The sequence below is a fragment of the Rhinoraja longicauda genome, chromosome 11 (genome assembly GCF_053455715.1).
Source record: "Rhinoraja longicauda isolate Sanriku21f chromosome 11, sRhiLon1.1, whole genome shotgun sequence".
Classification (NCBI taxonomy): domain Eukaryota; kingdom Metazoa; phylum Chordata; class Chondrichthyes; order Rajiformes; family Arhynchobatidae; genus Rhinoraja; species Rhinoraja longicauda.
Window position 1 is genome coordinate 43,600,829 of NC_135963.1, and position 16,620 is coordinate 43,617,448.

Sequence of the window (16,620 nt, forward strand, 5' to 3'; positions counted from 1 at the left end):
TTGAATCCCATGGGGCCAATAGACAATAGACAATAGACAATAGGTGCAGGAGTAGGCCATTCAGCCCTTCGAGCCAGCACCGCCATTCAATGCGATCATGGCTGATCACTCAATCAGTACCCCGTTCCTGCCTTCTCCCCATACCCCCTCACTCCGCTATCCTCAAGAGCTCTATCCAGCTCTCTCTTGAAAGCATCCAACGAACTGGCCTCCACTGCCTTCTGAGGCAGAGAATTCCACACCTTCACCACCCTCTGACTGAAAAAGTTCTTCCTCATCTCCGTTCTAAATGGCCTACCCCTTATTCTCAAACTGTGGCCCCTTGTTCTGGACTCCCCTAACATTGGGAACATGTTATCTGCCTCCAATGTGTCCAATCCCCTAATTATCTTATATGTTTCAATAAGATCCCCCCTCATCCTTCTAAATTCCAGTGTATACAAGCCCAATCGCTCCAGCCTTTCAACATACGACAGTCCCGCCATTCCGGGAATTAACCTAGTGAACCTACGCTGCACGCCCTCCATAGCAAGAATATCCTTCCTCAAATTTGGAGACCAAAACTGCACACAGTACTCCAGGTGCGGTCTCACCAGGGCCCGGTACAACTGTAGAAGGACCTCTTTGCTCCTATACTCAACTCCTCTTGTTACGAAGGCCAACATTCCATTGGCTTTCTTCACTGCCTGCTGTACCTGCATGCTTCCTTTCATTGACTGATGCACTAGGACACCCAGATCTCGTTGAACTCCCCCTCCTCCTAACTTGACACCATTCAGATAATAATCTGCCTTTCTATTCTTACTTCCAAAGTGAATAACCTCACACTTATCTACATTAAACTGCATCTGCCATGTATCCGCCCACTCACACAACCTGTCCAAGTCACCCTGCAGCCTTATTGCATCTTCCTCACAATTCACACTACCCCCCAACTTAGTATCATCTGCAAATTTGCTAATGGTACTTTTAATCCCTTCGTCTAAGTCATTAATGTATATCGTAAATAGCTGGGGTCCCTCCACTGGTAATGTTCTTTGCTGTGTGCATCGCCAATATAACGCAGCCTCATCTGCATTGTACACATGCTCGGGACACAGGGGCTCGTCAGCTACTCTTACCATCTTTCATACTCTTTCTAATGCTCACTTGCTTCTTGGAATCTCATTACTTTGTCTCTTTACCTCTTTATATCATAAACAGTTGATGAATCAACATCACACAATTTCCACACGAAAACACCACTGTCAAGCTGTCGCAACCGTTTGACCTTCTTTTGTATTGATATATACTTGTGCCTACACTTGTCACCTTGACTGTCACTAAGACCTCGCTTATAAGCCATAGCTAAATATATGCAAGAATCACACAAAACTGAGGAATCACCACCAATAGCTGTAGATTTAGACAAATAACTCTTTCGCAACGGAGAGAAACAGCCCGAAAGAACACACATGAAACAAAAGCCTCAAAGGTCAGCTGCAGGAGGTGCCAGACAAAGATGGCCAGACCGGACTTTGAATAATGGCGCCAAAAATGCAAAAATAATTTGACTGTGCAGTTGCACATGTGACAAATAAAGTACTATTGACTATTGGTGATAATTTGGGCCAGATTATTGGGGTGGATGGACCATCAGTTGCTGGAAAATCAGTGCTCAACCTATACTAATTTTCCTCTACGTTGGCACCATTGTGCCGAATTCAATAGATATGGAATTCCAATGCCACTCCAGGTTACAAACATAAAATGAACCAGTCACTCCTGTCAAGTACTGAGGGAATATTGCGGTTGGACGTGCCATATTTTACTGTGCCCTGTCCAACATACCAGCTCAACCAATATCATAATGAATAATAAGCCTGTTCATTATACTGTTGGCTGTTGGCTCTGACAGCGTGCAATCCTAGTACATTACAGGACAGACCAATTTTTAAAATAATTTAAATGTATTGGGTGCCCAGAGATCACAAGTGTTGCTGCATAGATCAATTCTTTGTTTCCTTTGCTTGGACAAATATTGTTAGAACTCCATTTTGATCAGAGCCATACACAAAATCTCCAGGGGCACCTTCCTTCGATCTACAGGTGTTTAAAATTTAAATTAATGCAATCGAGAAATCCATGCTTCTCATATGAAAATGGTCAGCACTACATTCTCTCTTTCTCTCTCTCCCCCTCACACACACACACCTTCTGTAAACTGCAGTGTCATTATCAGTTAAAATCCAAAAAGGTAGCTCAAGTATGTCACTAATAAAGCCAGATTTGATGACCCCGTACACAAGCTAACTGGAATATCACAATTGTTAGTTGCTTCTATCCCAAGTTAGCATGCAGTAGGAAAACATTACTCATAAATATTATCCAATACCAAAACTCCAAACGATATACCACATTTCTACGAGACATACCATATCTATTCCTAGTGACAAAGAAAACAGTGTTCCACGGATTATTTGCTCCTTTTTAAAAATATATATTTACCTCGATCTACATTACCCTCATCATTAGTTTATCAGACAAGAAGAGGAGATGAAAGCCAAATGTTACACTCATGATTATGAGTGTACTCATGATCATGATTTGATACCAAAACCAAATGTTACACTCATGATTATGAGCCAGTTTCGGCAATATCAAGTTTGTGTACCATCTTAGACAGAATTATATTAATACCTGCTGCTAAAGTTTCTTGATGTTCCTGATGGCTTGAAAAGAGGATATTGGGTACAAGATCTTTGGTGTTCCTTTGTTCCCAGGGTGGAGTCAGGTCAAATCTTTTATCAGAGGATTCAACCTCCACCTCCAATATTACATGAAACAATGGGGGATACTTTTCTGGAGAATCACATGCATCCAACTCAGATCTAAAGGCAAGACAAAAAAAATTATATCAACAGATGGTTATTACCAATTTTTGATTAGTCCAATTCTTATCAAATCTGTTTTGAGATAGTTAGATGTCAATAACTTGCAAAGTCCTTCAGAACCAGACAATTCATTTACTTCCTCCACTCCTTATTTTAGCTGTTAAATTAACTACAAATATAGCTCAGATGCATAAAAGCTCAGAAGGAAACAGTTCAACTGTTGAATCAGTTTTTAATGTTTGGCTCCAAGCAAAAGAAAAACAAATGAATTTATATTGTTAAAAACACAATAGAAAAATGTTTGTGCAAATGATGTATATTCCTGCTCCAGTACAGAATGACATAGTGATTGAAGATTCGAAATTTAAAGGTCAAATAATGTTTCTGATGAAATGAACCAAAACATGTTTAAAAGAGCAATTAATTAAATGTGTAATCTATCTCTCCATTTGTGCAGAAACATGATGCTACTTGGCTTGAAAATATATTTTGAGGAGATGATGATGCTAATATTGGAGTTAAGGCAAATGAATGGAAGTGTTGCAATTTATTAAACAAGTACTGCGAGGTTTACAACCTTTGAAAATGGATAAATTGCCAGGATTGGATGCAATATCCCAGACTGGTGAAAGAACCAAGGAAAGAACTGATGACACAAGGAACTGCAGATGTAGGTTTACAAAGTAAAAAACAAAGTGCTGAAGTAACTCAGTGGATCAGGCAGCATCATGACCTGCTGAATTACTACAGCACTATGGGTTGTTTTTTTTAAAAAGCAACTGGATTCCCTGATAACATTTTTTTATTTTTTTTACAGACTTCTTTGGCTACAGGGTTGGTGGCAGGAGATTGGAGATTTGGCAACATTATACTATTGTTCAAGAGGAACGGATAAACGAGTCATTGCAGATCAGTTAGATCAATTTCAAGTGATGGATAAAATTACTAGCATCCATTCTAATATACCACAAATTACCATTAGAAAAGTCAGATTAATCATGGGCAGTCGAAACAAATTTGTTGAAGGAAGGTTGTGCTAGACTAATGTGACTGAATTTTCAGGTCATAGAGTGATACGGCATGGAAACAGGCCCTTCGGCCCAACTTGCTTACAACGGCCAAAATGTCTCAGCTACACTAATAGGCCCATATTTGGCCCATATCCCTCCAAACCTGTCCTATCCATGTACCTGTGTAACTGTTTCTTAAACGTTGGGAACTACCTCCTCTGGCAACTTGTTCCAAACAACCACCACCCTTTCTGTGAAAAAGCTACCCCTCAGATTCCTATTAGATTCTTTCCCCTTCACCGTAAACCTATGTCCTCTAGTCCTCAATTCACCTACTCTGAGCAAGATACTCTGCGTCTACTTGATCTATGATTTTGTGCACCTCTATAAGATCACCCCTGATCCTCCTGTGCTCCAAGGAATCCAGTGAGGGTAGAATGCTTCATGTAGTTTACATGGATTTCACCAGGCTTATGGCAGCCTGGTCAACAAAATAATAGTCCAGAGGATTCAAAGGATCCTGGATTTTAGATTAGCTCAGAATTAAAGGTATTGGTTTACCAATGTTGATGTAAAAAGATGAAGTCTATTACCAGTGGGCCACTACATGGCTCCCATTTCGTCATTTGCTTTCTCTCATGTTAGTGATTTAGTCCAAAATATGAGGAATGTTAACAAATTTGACAAATAATACAAAAATTGACATGCTTGACAGTAAGGGGAAAACTTCAGAACAGAAAAATATCATATTTCCTTATTATATACAAGACCAATCAGCTCATCAAGTCTACTCTGGTTCTCAGAGCAGCACCATCAATCCCATGTCTGCAATTAATTCCTTGAACTCTAGTCTTTCACATGCTCATCAATTTTACCTACCCATCTAGTCCAGGAGCGTTAGTGGCCAATTAACCCAACAATCCACACATATTTGGAATGCAGAAGGAAGCCAGAATCCCAAGGGAAAAAAACCCTACCCAGTCATGTTCATAACTGATAGGGGCAGAATTAGGCCATTTAGCCCATTCAATCATGGCTGATCTATCTTTCCCCTTCAACCCTATTCTCCTGCCTTCGCCCTATAACCACAGAACCAGGTCATAGAGAAAACATGCAAATTCCATACAGTGAGCACCCATGATCAGGACTGAACCTGGGTCACAGGAGTTACAAGGTGTCTGTGCCTCTGCTGCCCCAGAAAGTGTGGTCAGTTGATCAGAAAAATAGCACACAGAATTAAACATTGGCTGAAAAATTAGAGGGAAGATGAAGGAAATAATTTACAGAGTGTGGGAGGTATTTGAAAAGTGGTGTCTGAATGGCAGTGCGGACAGAATCATTGCCCAGATTTAATCAATATGATAACCTACCTGAAAATAAAATACTTGGCTGTGATGCTTCCTCCTGCAGAGGGGCAGTCACTGAAGATCACAGGTCTGGCAAAGAGGATTATACAGGGAGGGGGGGGGGGGGGGGAGCAGTGGAGCTACTCTGCAACTGCTTGGACTCGGGCTGGGTGACGTGCAAGGATTGGGCAACAGATGAATAAATCTGCTCAACAGTTGTTACAAACTTCAAAGAAATGTGTGGAGGAGTGTGTTCCTTCCAAGACCATCCGAGTGTTTACTAACCAAAAGCCTTGTTGAACCAGAGGGTCTGCAATGTACCAAGGACCAGATCTGTGGGGTAACTAACAAAAGATTTCAATCTAAACCATACTTGCCCTTTCCAGATGCTGACCAAGCTCATGTATTGTCATTAAAAATAATAATATTTCTAGTATTTATACTTTCTCATGGTCCAATGTAGTAGCCAAATTAAGGTTTACAATAAATATCTCTTAAAACACTCAGCAGAAATCTATCGTAAATTGACTTTGAGTAAAAACAGATTACTGTAGGATTCAGTGTAAATGAGTGGTTGATAGTTGATGCAGACTTGCTGGGCCGATGAGCCTATTCCCCAATTATATTGTCTTCTTAATTCTACCTAAAATGGGTGCAAGTTTAATTCTGCAAATTCATTTTCAAGTATTGAAATACAGTTTGTAGCAAATATTGGAACGATGAGGGATGGAAAGGCTGGAAGGGAGCTGAGCTGTAACATGACTGGAGTTGGTAAATACTGGAAAGAATGTTTCTGTTTGAACTGCACCATGAAGCAGGAGGTTGGCGGGAGGGGATGCAGTGATGACAGACGTGATGATGAGGCAATCATTATTTTGAATGTTAATAAAAAGTCATTAACATTTGATAGATTTTGTTCTGAGGGCAAATTCCCTGTTAGAGTTAAAAATATCCAGAAATATGTTTTTGTTGGATTAAAAACAGAATAGCTAAGCTCTTACTCACTTTGTAAACTTTAATATTGTGGTTCCAGGAGCAATGAATCCAGTGTGAACTTGAATCTGAAATATCTGAGTGTTTGTTAGCTAAATTGAGAAAGGAAAAAGGCAAAAAATTTAAATTCTAATAACAAATGCAAGTGATCAGCCAAAGTATGCACAGAACAGGCCTTTTAAGTTAGAAATTTACAATGAGAGCAACATTGCGTTAAAGATCATACATAACATAATTTTCAGACATTGATTACATGGATTGTACTGTTCCGTTCAAGATTCTGAAGCCACAGAATTTTACTAAAATATTCTGCTTAAAAATAGAGCAACAACCTTGAAAGCCTGAATATGAAAACAATAGCACGTGCGAATAGCATTAATAGATAAAAGGAAAAAACATTCAGAACATTGAACCACAAAGTGCTGTAACATGCATTTCAGCCCACCATGTCTGCACTGACCATGATACCAATCCAAACTAATCCTGCCTGCCTGGACATAGTCCATATCCTCCATTCCCCGCCTGTTCATGAGCCTGTCTAAAAGCCTCTATTACCATCATATCTGCTTCCCCCACCTCCCCTGGCAGTGCAAAAACATGATTTGTCCCATCTGTGCCTTTCATAATCTCATGCACTTCAATAAAGTCACTACTCAGCCTCCAATGCTCTAGTTATAGTCCAAGTTTATCCAATCTCTCTTATTGCTAATACACTCCAATTCAGGCAAATTTCCTCTGCACCATCACCAAAGCCTAAACAACCTTACATTTAAAGAAAAAGTTTTATGCAGCTGACACAACTTGCCAATTTTTATACTCGGCCCTGATCGATAAAAGACATGGATATCATCCATCTTCTTTACTACCTTATCCAGATTTTGCCACTTTTTGGGAGTTTGGGACTTGGAACCCAAGATCCTTCTGGACCTCAGTGCTCCCAAGGATCTTGCCACTTAAACCTCCAAAATGCATAACCTCACCTTTGTGCAGATTAGACGACATTTGATGCTGTCCATATCCTGATGTATCCTTTGACAAATTTCTTCACTATCCACAATTTAACCAATTTTTGTGTCCTCTGCAAACTTATTAATCAGACCACCTACATTTTCATCCAAATCATGACTATATATCCTTGCAGAACACCACTGACGGGGGGGGGGGGGGGGGGGGGGGACTCCATTACTCTGTCTTGTGATCAAGCCTAGTTTGGATCCAATTTACCAACTCACTGTGGATCCCTTGCAATTCAAAGTACATAGTTCCTTGAAAGTGGCATTACAGGTAAATAAGGGGAAGGTGGCTTTCGGCACATTCCTTGATTCCCTGACTGTTGAAGCCCAGAGAAGTTGGAACGTTATGTTACAGTTGTACAAGATGTTGGTGAGGCCACACGTGGACTAGTGCGTTGAAGTTTGGTAACCTTGCTATAGAAAAGATGCCATTAAGCTGGCATTTAAGTGAGAAGATTTACAAGAATGATGCCTGGACTTGAGGGCCTGAGCTATAATGACAAGTCAGCCAGGTGCACAGGGTTGCTTCATTTCCCTTTCTCGGCTTCCCTTAACTGTAACTTTATCCCACCAAGCTCTTTCTTTTCCTCATCATGACCAGGATAAGCTCACAGCAAGAAACAACAACTCTGTAGTTCTTCCTATGCTGTTCATATCTGCTTCTTGGACACATTCCTATTACATTTCTGACAGCATAGCTTCCCTTTCTGTTCATTTAACTAGCATTTCAAATGATTCCCTTCTTATACTTCACCCTTGCCAGCAGAGGTTGTCAAATAGGAATGGAAAACTCAATGGTTTTCTACCATCCCAAACCTGTGATTGGAAGGATTTTTTTTCCCCCCATTGCTATAATTATGCAGAAATCCTTTGGCAATGAGCAATGGTATTTTATCTTTTTGTTTATAACCATTACTCAAGGAACATAAAAATATTACAGGGGTTTCGTAACAGAAGATCAGAACAATTCATATATCCCTATTCAATGAGTGAAGAAGTAACACAGACTAACCTTTGCTTGAAGTCTTCCGCCAATTGTTGACCGCATATGAAAGGCAGCAACAACAACATCTCCATGGGCACTAACCCCCAAAGAAGCAAAGACTTTTCCCTCCTGCATTCGATGTTCTCTTTAGGATTTAAGAAATGTTTAAATAGTTTATTATTTTTCTTTATTATTTTGCTCTTGAAAGCCTTTAACAAGAAAAAAGAAAAAACATTCTTGCAGGTACTATTGAATTTTACATTTAAGACATCGTGCAAATGATGTAGTCGCAGGAATATTTATTTCCAATAGAATCTGTATCTTAATACATGGCAAGTAATACTATCCCCTACAATCTCGTTCTACATGACTGTTGACTGCTGCATAAACGGATTCATCTAATATTAAAATTTGGATATTATTAGATAAAAATGACATATGGACAGGGACATGGACAGGAAAGATTTAGAGGTGTATGGGCCAAATGTTAGTATTTATGACTAGTTTCGAGGGGGCATACTGATCAGCATGGAAGAGTTGGGCCAAAGGGCCCATTTCCGTGCTGTACAATTCCAATATTATCACAAGAAAGTGAAGCTGCACCTACATACAGCAACTTTGCATCACATTAAATTTATAGCCAAAAGGCAAAACTCAGAATTTAGATTACTTCAACCAATCTTGCATATCACCAATTCTATGAAATATGGTTTCTATATTATGTTCAACTTCAAGGTCAGTTTATTGTCACATGTACCAATTAAGGTACAGTGAAATTCAAATTACCATACAGCCATACTAAAAAAAGCAACAAGACACACAACTACATAAAAGTTAACATAAACATCCACCACAGCAGATTCCCCACATTCCTCACTGTGATAGAAGGCAATAAGGTCCAATCTCCTTCCTCTTTATTCTCCCGCGTCGAGGCGGTAGAAACCCCCGCGTCGGGGCGGTAGAAACCCCCGCGTCGGGGCGGTAGAAACCCCCGCGTCGGGGCGGTAGAAACCCCCGCGTCGGGGCGGTAGAAACCCCCGCGTCGGGGCGGTAGAAACCCCCGCGTCGGGGCGGTAGAAACCCCCGCGTCGGGGCGGTAGAAACCCCCGCGTCGGGGCGGTAGAAACCCCCGCGTCGGGGCGGTAGAAACCCCCGCGTCGGGGCGGTAGAAACCCCCGCGTCGGGGCGGTAGAAACCGCTGCGTCGGGGCGGTAGAAACCCCCGCGTCGGGAGGGCCCAAACTCCCGCGGCTTGGAGTCCCCGATGTCAGTCTCTCACCAGAGACCGCAGGCTCTGCGATGTTAAAGTCCCACGGGCTCCCACGGTTGGAGCCCCAAAGATGACCCGCGACAGGGATGGCGAACTCTGTGACGGTAAGTCTGCAGGCTCCCGCGATGGAGCTCCTGATCGATCTCCAGCAAAGACCGCCAACTCCACAATGTTAGTGGGGATGCAGAACAATACGGAAACCCCACCCCCCCAAAAAAACGCATCTCCGTCGAGGTAAGAGATTAGAAAAAGTTTCCCCCAACTTCCCCCCACCCCCCCACATAAAACAAGCTAAAGAACACTAAAAAACATTCATTTTAACACATGCAAAACAGACACAAAGAAGGAAAGGACACAGACTGTTGGCGAGGCAGCCATTGCTGGCACCACCCGGACTTAAGTCCATTTTTTAAAAATCATGTAAACAGAGCTGCCAAATATAGGCACAAATCTGTGACTTGCTTAAGTGAAGCAAATCAACATGTCAAACATTCATTATTGCCTTATCCATAGATCATTTTATTTCTTTACATAAACAAAATTATTTGCCTATTGTGGAACAAGCTAACTCCCAGATAATGTACTGGTGTGAATATACCTAGAACTTGGTATATTGTGTATTAGGCGGGTCCACAAAGAGTTTATTTCAGCATTTAACTTTCCTCGTGCCATCCAATATCAAAGTAGAGTGTCAGAATTTGCCACCCAGGGCATTTTCTCCCAAAGGGAATGTGATGAATGCAGTTTCAATTTAAAAAAAAATAATAATACAGGTCATTAAGGCTAGGTCAGCATATACTAATCCTACTAGATTGTCATATCAAGGATATTCCACAGAGGAATCTTAAATGGAGAAGCTTTAAATCATTACTTGAAGCTTGTATCAAGGACGGTTTGTCTGGAAAATCTTCTCTGGTCATGTGCTTCAGTATGTTATACTCTGTCTCCAAAATTCATTCCATTGACTCTACTAGATATCCCATTTAATGTTACTGACTTCGTAGCCGAGCAAATGCATGTTAACAATTTAGGAAAATCTGATCAGATTAAAAGCAATTGTTGTTCATTTGTTTTTCCCAAGTGTTTGATAACTAATTTAAATAACTTCTCAGAAGGACAGAGCTAAATGGAAACATTGGGAATTTGTTGGAGTGCATCAAAATTTGGCTCCATCCTTTTTGCAAAACTACTTATAAATGGATTAGATGGGAGCTGAATTGCCAGTACAATCTTTGACCTGGAATATTAACTCTGTTCCTCGTTCCAAAGTTGCTGCTTAATCAGCCAAGTATTTCCAGCATTTTGTTTTATTGCAGTTTTCCAGTAACCACATTAATTTGCTTTTGTCTTTAGAATCTTTGCTACGTAAAATTCTTATTAATAAACCAGATGCAGGTTGTGATAAAGAATGTTCAATACTATTGTTTATATGTTAAAAAACATCATGTTACATTCATTTTGTCTACTATTTCAGTCAATCTATTTTTTGCTATGGATTAATGTCGCTGATAAAGCTATAGATATAGTGACTGTGCATTTAATAATAATAATTTGTAAACTAAAACCAAACAAGTTCTAATGCCTGTGGAGTTAAACGGGTACAAGGATTCATGATGCTCACTGACCAAATGCATAGAATAATGGATGATCATGCTTACATGGAAATTAACCACAAAATATTTCAAAGTCTTAAAATAATACCTCATTTTATCATATTCTTGTGCAGTTGAAAAAATCTTTGTTTCGCCAATAAAAACCTCAAAGAAAGGTCGGCAGCCATTTCTCTGCTTGTTGAAGCAAGGGACCGGGCTCACGGTAACGGTTTTAATGATGAGGGGTTTGCAGTGTGGGAGCGAAGGTTTATCAGAAACCATTTCACAGATATATCCAATGTACCTGAAATGAAAATAGTAGCAACTTTGCAATCTGTCATTGCTTAGATGTAGATAATACATCAGCTTCAAAATCTACATCAATTAGATCTTTAAAACACAATAGGAAGGTAATTCCTCAAACTACTTTAGATCTTAATGGAAGATTTTCCGAGCAGAGACTTGGAACAGAAATTAAATGAAGGAGATGCTGAAAGGGCCAAGTAAAACATAGTTATTTCACTAATTTTACCATACCGTTAATTTGAGAATGAGTGCAATAGAACTTTACAAAATTGCAAAAAGCTTTTACAAAGAGCAGGGAAAGATCATTTATTCTGATGGCACTGGGCCTGTCATTGCTGGTCACACCTTCAGAATGGAGATGAGGAATTTTTTAGCCAGAGGATGCTGAATCTGTGGAATTCACTGCCAGACAGCTGTGTAGACCAAATCATAGGGTATTCTTAAAGCAGAAATTAATAGGTTCTTGATTAGGAAGTGTCAAAGGTTACAGGGAGAAGGCAGAAGAATGGCATTGAGAGAGACTGAGGCTGTGGATACAAGTGGAGCCACATCTTCTCACCACCTAGTTGAATTCTCCGTTAATATCAGGAGTAGATGCAGTGGGATCGAAACGTTTATTTCATAGTTATGGTGCAAAGAGCATGTTGTGGGATGAAAATTATGATTTGGAGATATTGCAATATCCATGAAGAGGTGACTTTTGGTGAGTGATTTCTAAAGCTACTTACCGCCTGTGTGAAGGCCAAAGTGTGGGCTCTGGTCGTTTTGTATTCAGTAACTGTATAGCTGGAACTGGGCAAGAGAACAGATGGCAGAAACAGAACATTCCGCAAACTAAAATGGCAGAGGCAGGACAGCCATCCTGGAACGTTAAAAACAAAGAGTATGGAGATGCAAAATATATTTCACAAAGTTATCAAAACCAAAAGACTCCAACAAAAATCTTGAGCAGAAAATTAACTTTCAAACTAGTTACAACAGGAGGTGGTAGGGAGTAGAATCTTTCCCTTTCCCTTTCCCAAATTAAAGTTCCTCACTCTCCCCAAAGTCCCAGCCTGACAACTTCCCTTCTGCAGTCTGCAGGGATTATTCATGTTACTTTATTGTGACTATTCCACCTGGTGCACTGCACAGAGTGCCAAGTGCTGGATCTAAAGAAGCAAGTTGTACATCCATGGGCTAATCCCAACGCTCACCAGTGATGCCAGGCAAGTGTCAACCATCTATCCTATTATGCTGATGTCAACATTCTCTCCTGCTCCAATAACCCGAGTAACGAGACTCTAATTATGCTCAGTCAATTCAAATGCATAGCTCGTGCTGTTTGCATGCCTTACATCAAATTCATTAAACATGCACACTATTCAAATTTCCATCATAACAGGAGTTCTAGAACTGACAAAAAAGTTTCAAGGATATACTAAGTGAACGACTCATCGGCTTATAGAAATCCCTAACTCGTGTTCACTTAAAGCAGAAAAATATTATCCAGGAAGGCAATGAGCACCTCAATGCCCTTTGATAGGAGCAAACATAAGTCAAGCACAAATCATAGCAAGAATACAAGACCTCCCAAACAACCCACCTGCCTGCACTGTGAATGGTGGAGTCTGCACATCTTGCAAAGACCAAACTGGCCACCTCAGAACCTATGGAACTGGAGTGGAATCATTTCACCCTTGACCCCTGGGATTCCTTAGAGAAGACTTTGTGACCAACAAGAATTCCCAGAATGGTTTTCACATTCCCTGCTTGACTTGCCAAAATATTTCAAACTTAATGGTGACCAGAGGTAAATGAGGTGACACTAAACTTCCTTTTCTACATTTCTTCACATTACATGGAAAATTTACCCAAGAGTATTTTCAATAGCCCTCAGGTTTTTTTGCATCTTACCACACAGTGAATGGCACAGACATTCTTGGGGTTTTGCTGCAGCCAGTGATGCATATTCTTACACACCGCATACAAGTTGTGTAAACTGGGGGCTTGTCGAGCTGGCCAGCTGCATTCAGATATCTATTGAGAGAGAGATGGCAAGTAGCAAAAATTCTCAAAAGAGAATTCCATGTGCAGCATCAAATACTATTTTACGGAAAAGGTTGGGATAGAACAAACAAAGCAATAGAGAGCAAGCATGCATCATATTAACTGCAAGAAGCACTTGGGTGTATAAATGGTCTTTTTTTACAAATTACTTATTTGCAGTACGTGGGGACCCTTGGCTAAAGAGTCTATTCCTAATCCAAGTTTCCCTCAGAGATGATGGCACCCCACCATTTTAACCACTGCAGTACTCAGTGCTGTTGGTGTGGGATTGAGACAATTTATCAAAAGATGACAAAAAGTCAATTCAATAAGAAAACTTTTCACCAGACGAATATGCTCAATAAAGCTCAAAAGATTCAGGTTGTGAATGCAATATCCTGCAGATAATTACAAGGGTTTCTAAATATAACGCATTGAATTTACACTAAACAACCGGTTCAAAAGGAAAATGATTGCACAGTTGAATACTAATTGAGTGCCAGTGTCAAGGACGAATACAGCGAGAAGATTTCAATTCTTGACCACCATTCAGCGATGTAACATATGAATGTCGAAAATCTAATTTTCCACGGTTCAGATGTCTATTAAAAGTTATGAAATGTAACCACTGAAGTGTAAACACTCATGCAAATAAACATCAAATTAAGAATCAGCTCCTTTAACATAGATGGGGGAAAAAATCTTGCGTAAATAAAATTTTCAGCAAATATTTTATTTTACTTTTCAACTATTATGTTTCCTTTCACAGATGCATCACTGCTTAAGATCATATCGGCTGAACCATCTTGAAACAAGGATTTGGGAAGCAATAACAGGGAACCACTATGACACAATCATATTGCTATGGTCTGGAGTCACATGTCACCATAGCCGATAAAGGCCATCGAAGACATAATTGAAAACCTGATTAGTGTCGTTCACAAATCTGATAATTACATTGCCACCATTATTAATAATTACATAAACCTGGACTAAAATCATTTAACAATATAAATTCACTGGCTGCAGTTGTGGAACGTAAATGCCTATTTTTAGACTATTACTTCAAGGCCGCGTTAATCATTCACCATATCATTATAATCTGATAAGTCTTTTCATGGTCTAATGGGAATTTCAGTTTGAATAAATTAAAATATGATTTAATTTGCTTAGTTCTTTTATCATATTTCTATAGATACACCAAGACAGGTGGGCAGAGGGGGTGGGGTTGCTCTGATGGTAAGGAATGATATTCATTCCCTTGCAAGGGGTGACATAGAATCAGGAGATGTTGAATCAGTATGGATAGAAATGAGAAATTGTAAGGGTAAAAAGACCCTAATGGGAGTTATTTATAGGCCCCCAAATAGTAGCCTCGACATAGGGTGCAAGTTGAATCAGGAGATAAAATTGGCGTGTCAAAAATGTAATGCTACGGTGGTTATGGGAGATTTCAACATGCAGGTAGACTGGGAAAATCAGGTTGGAAATGGACCCCAGGAAAGAGAGTTTGTAGAGTGCCTTCGAGATGGATTCTTAGAACAGCTTGTACTGGAGCCTACCAGGGAGAAGGCAATTCTGGATTTAGTGTTGTGTAATGATCCTGATCTGATAAGGGGACTAGAGGTAAAAGAGCCATTAGGAGGCAGTGATCACAACATGATAAGTTTTACTCTGCAAATGGAAAGGCAGAAGGGAAAATCGGAAGTGTCGGTATTACAGTATAGCAAAGGGGATTACAGAGGCATGAGGCGGGAGCTGGGCAAAATTGACTGGAAGGAGGCCCTAGCAGGGAAGGCGGTAGAACAGCAATGGCAGGTATTCCTGGGAATAATGCAGAGGTTGCAGGATCAATTTATTCCAAAGAGGTGGAAAGACTCTAAGGGGAGTAAGAGACACCTGTGGCTGACAAGGGAAGTCAGGGACAGCATAAAAATTAAGGAGAGGAAGTATAACATAGCAAAGAAAAGTGGGAAGACAGAGGATTGGGACTCTTTTAAAGAGCAACAAAAGTTAACTAAAAAGGCAATACGGGGAGAAAAGATGAGGTACGAGGGTAAACTAGCCAATAATATAAAGGAGGATAGCAAAAGTTTTTTTAGGTACGTGAAGAGGAAAAAAATAGTCAAGGCAAATGTGGGTCCCTTGAAGACAGAAGCAGGGGAATTTATTATGGGGAACAAAGAAATGGCAGACGAGTTAAACCGTTACTTTGGATCTGTCTTCACTGAGGAAGATACACACAATCTCCCAAATGTTCTAGGGGCCGGAGAACCTAGGGTGATGGAGGAACTGAAGGAAATCCACATTAGGCAGGAAATGGTTTTGGGTAGACTGATGGGACTGAAGGCTGATAAATCCCCAGGGCCTGATGGTCTGCATCCCAGAGTACTTAAGGAGGTGGCTCTAGAAATAGTGGAAGCATTGGAGATCATTTTTCAATGTTCTATAGATTCAGGATCAGTTCCTGTGGATTGGAGGATAGCAAATGTTATCCCACTTTTTAAGAAAGGAGGGAGAGAAAACGGGTAATTATAGACCAGTTAGTCTGACATCAGTGGTGGGGAAGATGCTGGAGTCAATTATAAAAGACGAAATTGCTGAGCATTTGGATAGCAGTAACGGGATCATTCCGAGTCAGCATGGATTTACGAAGGGGAAATCATGTTTGACAAATCTACTGGAATATTTTGAGGATGTAACTAGGAAAATTGACAAGGGAGAGTCAGTGGATGTGGTGTACCTCGACTTTCAGAAAGCCTTCGACAAGGTCCCACATAGGAAATTAGTGGGCAAAATTAGAGCACATGGTATTGGGGGTAGGGTACTGACATGGATAGAAAATTGGTTGACAGACAGAAAGCAAAGAGTGGGGATAAATGGGTCCCTTTCGGAATGGCAGGCAGTGACCAGTGGGGTATTGCAAGGTTCGGTGCTGGGACCCCAGCTATTTACGATATACATTAATGACTTAGACAAAGGGATTAAAAGTACCATTAGCAAATTTGCAGATGATACTAAGTTGGGGGGTAGTGTGAATTGTGAGGAAGATGCAATAAGGCTGCAGGGTGACTTGGACAGGTTGTGTGAGTGGGCGGATACATGGCAGATGCAGTTTAATGTAGATAAGTGTGAGGTTATTCACTTTGGAAGTAAGAATAGAAAGGCAGATTATTATCTGAATGGTGTCAAGTTAGGAGGAGGG

The 16,620-nt window shown here is 40.4% G+C and overlaps 1 protein-coding gene across 5 annotated transcripts in view; it reads right to left on the reverse strand.

The window, feature by feature from the left end:
• The window catches only part of dnajc6 (DnaJ (Hsp40) homolog, subfamily C, member 6), a 94,576-nt gene that overhangs the window by 38,760 nt on the left and 39,196 nt on the right, over positions 1 to 16,620 (reverse strand). For all 5 annotated transcript variants that reach the window (XR_013547798.1, XM_078407505.1, XM_078407506.1 and 2 more), the window contains 6 exons: positions 13,284 to 13,406; positions 12,116 to 12,249; positions 11,191 to 11,385; positions 8,248 to 8,365; positions 6,235 to 6,314; positions 2,680 to 2,870 (listed from right to left, as the gene is read on the reverse strand). Coding sequence is in view for 4 of the 5 variants with exons in the window: in XM_078407505.1 (XP_078263631.1) it covers positions 2,680 to 2,870; positions 6,235 to 6,314; positions 8,248 to 8,365; positions 11,191 to 11,385; positions 12,116 to 12,249; positions 13,284 to 13,406 (841 nt within the window). In the remaining variant the exon portion in view is untranslated. The remainder of the gene's footprint in view (positions 1 to 2,679; positions 2,871 to 6,234; positions 6,315 to 8,247; positions 8,366 to 11,190; positions 11,386 to 12,115; positions 12,250 to 13,283; positions 13,407 to 16,620) is intronic.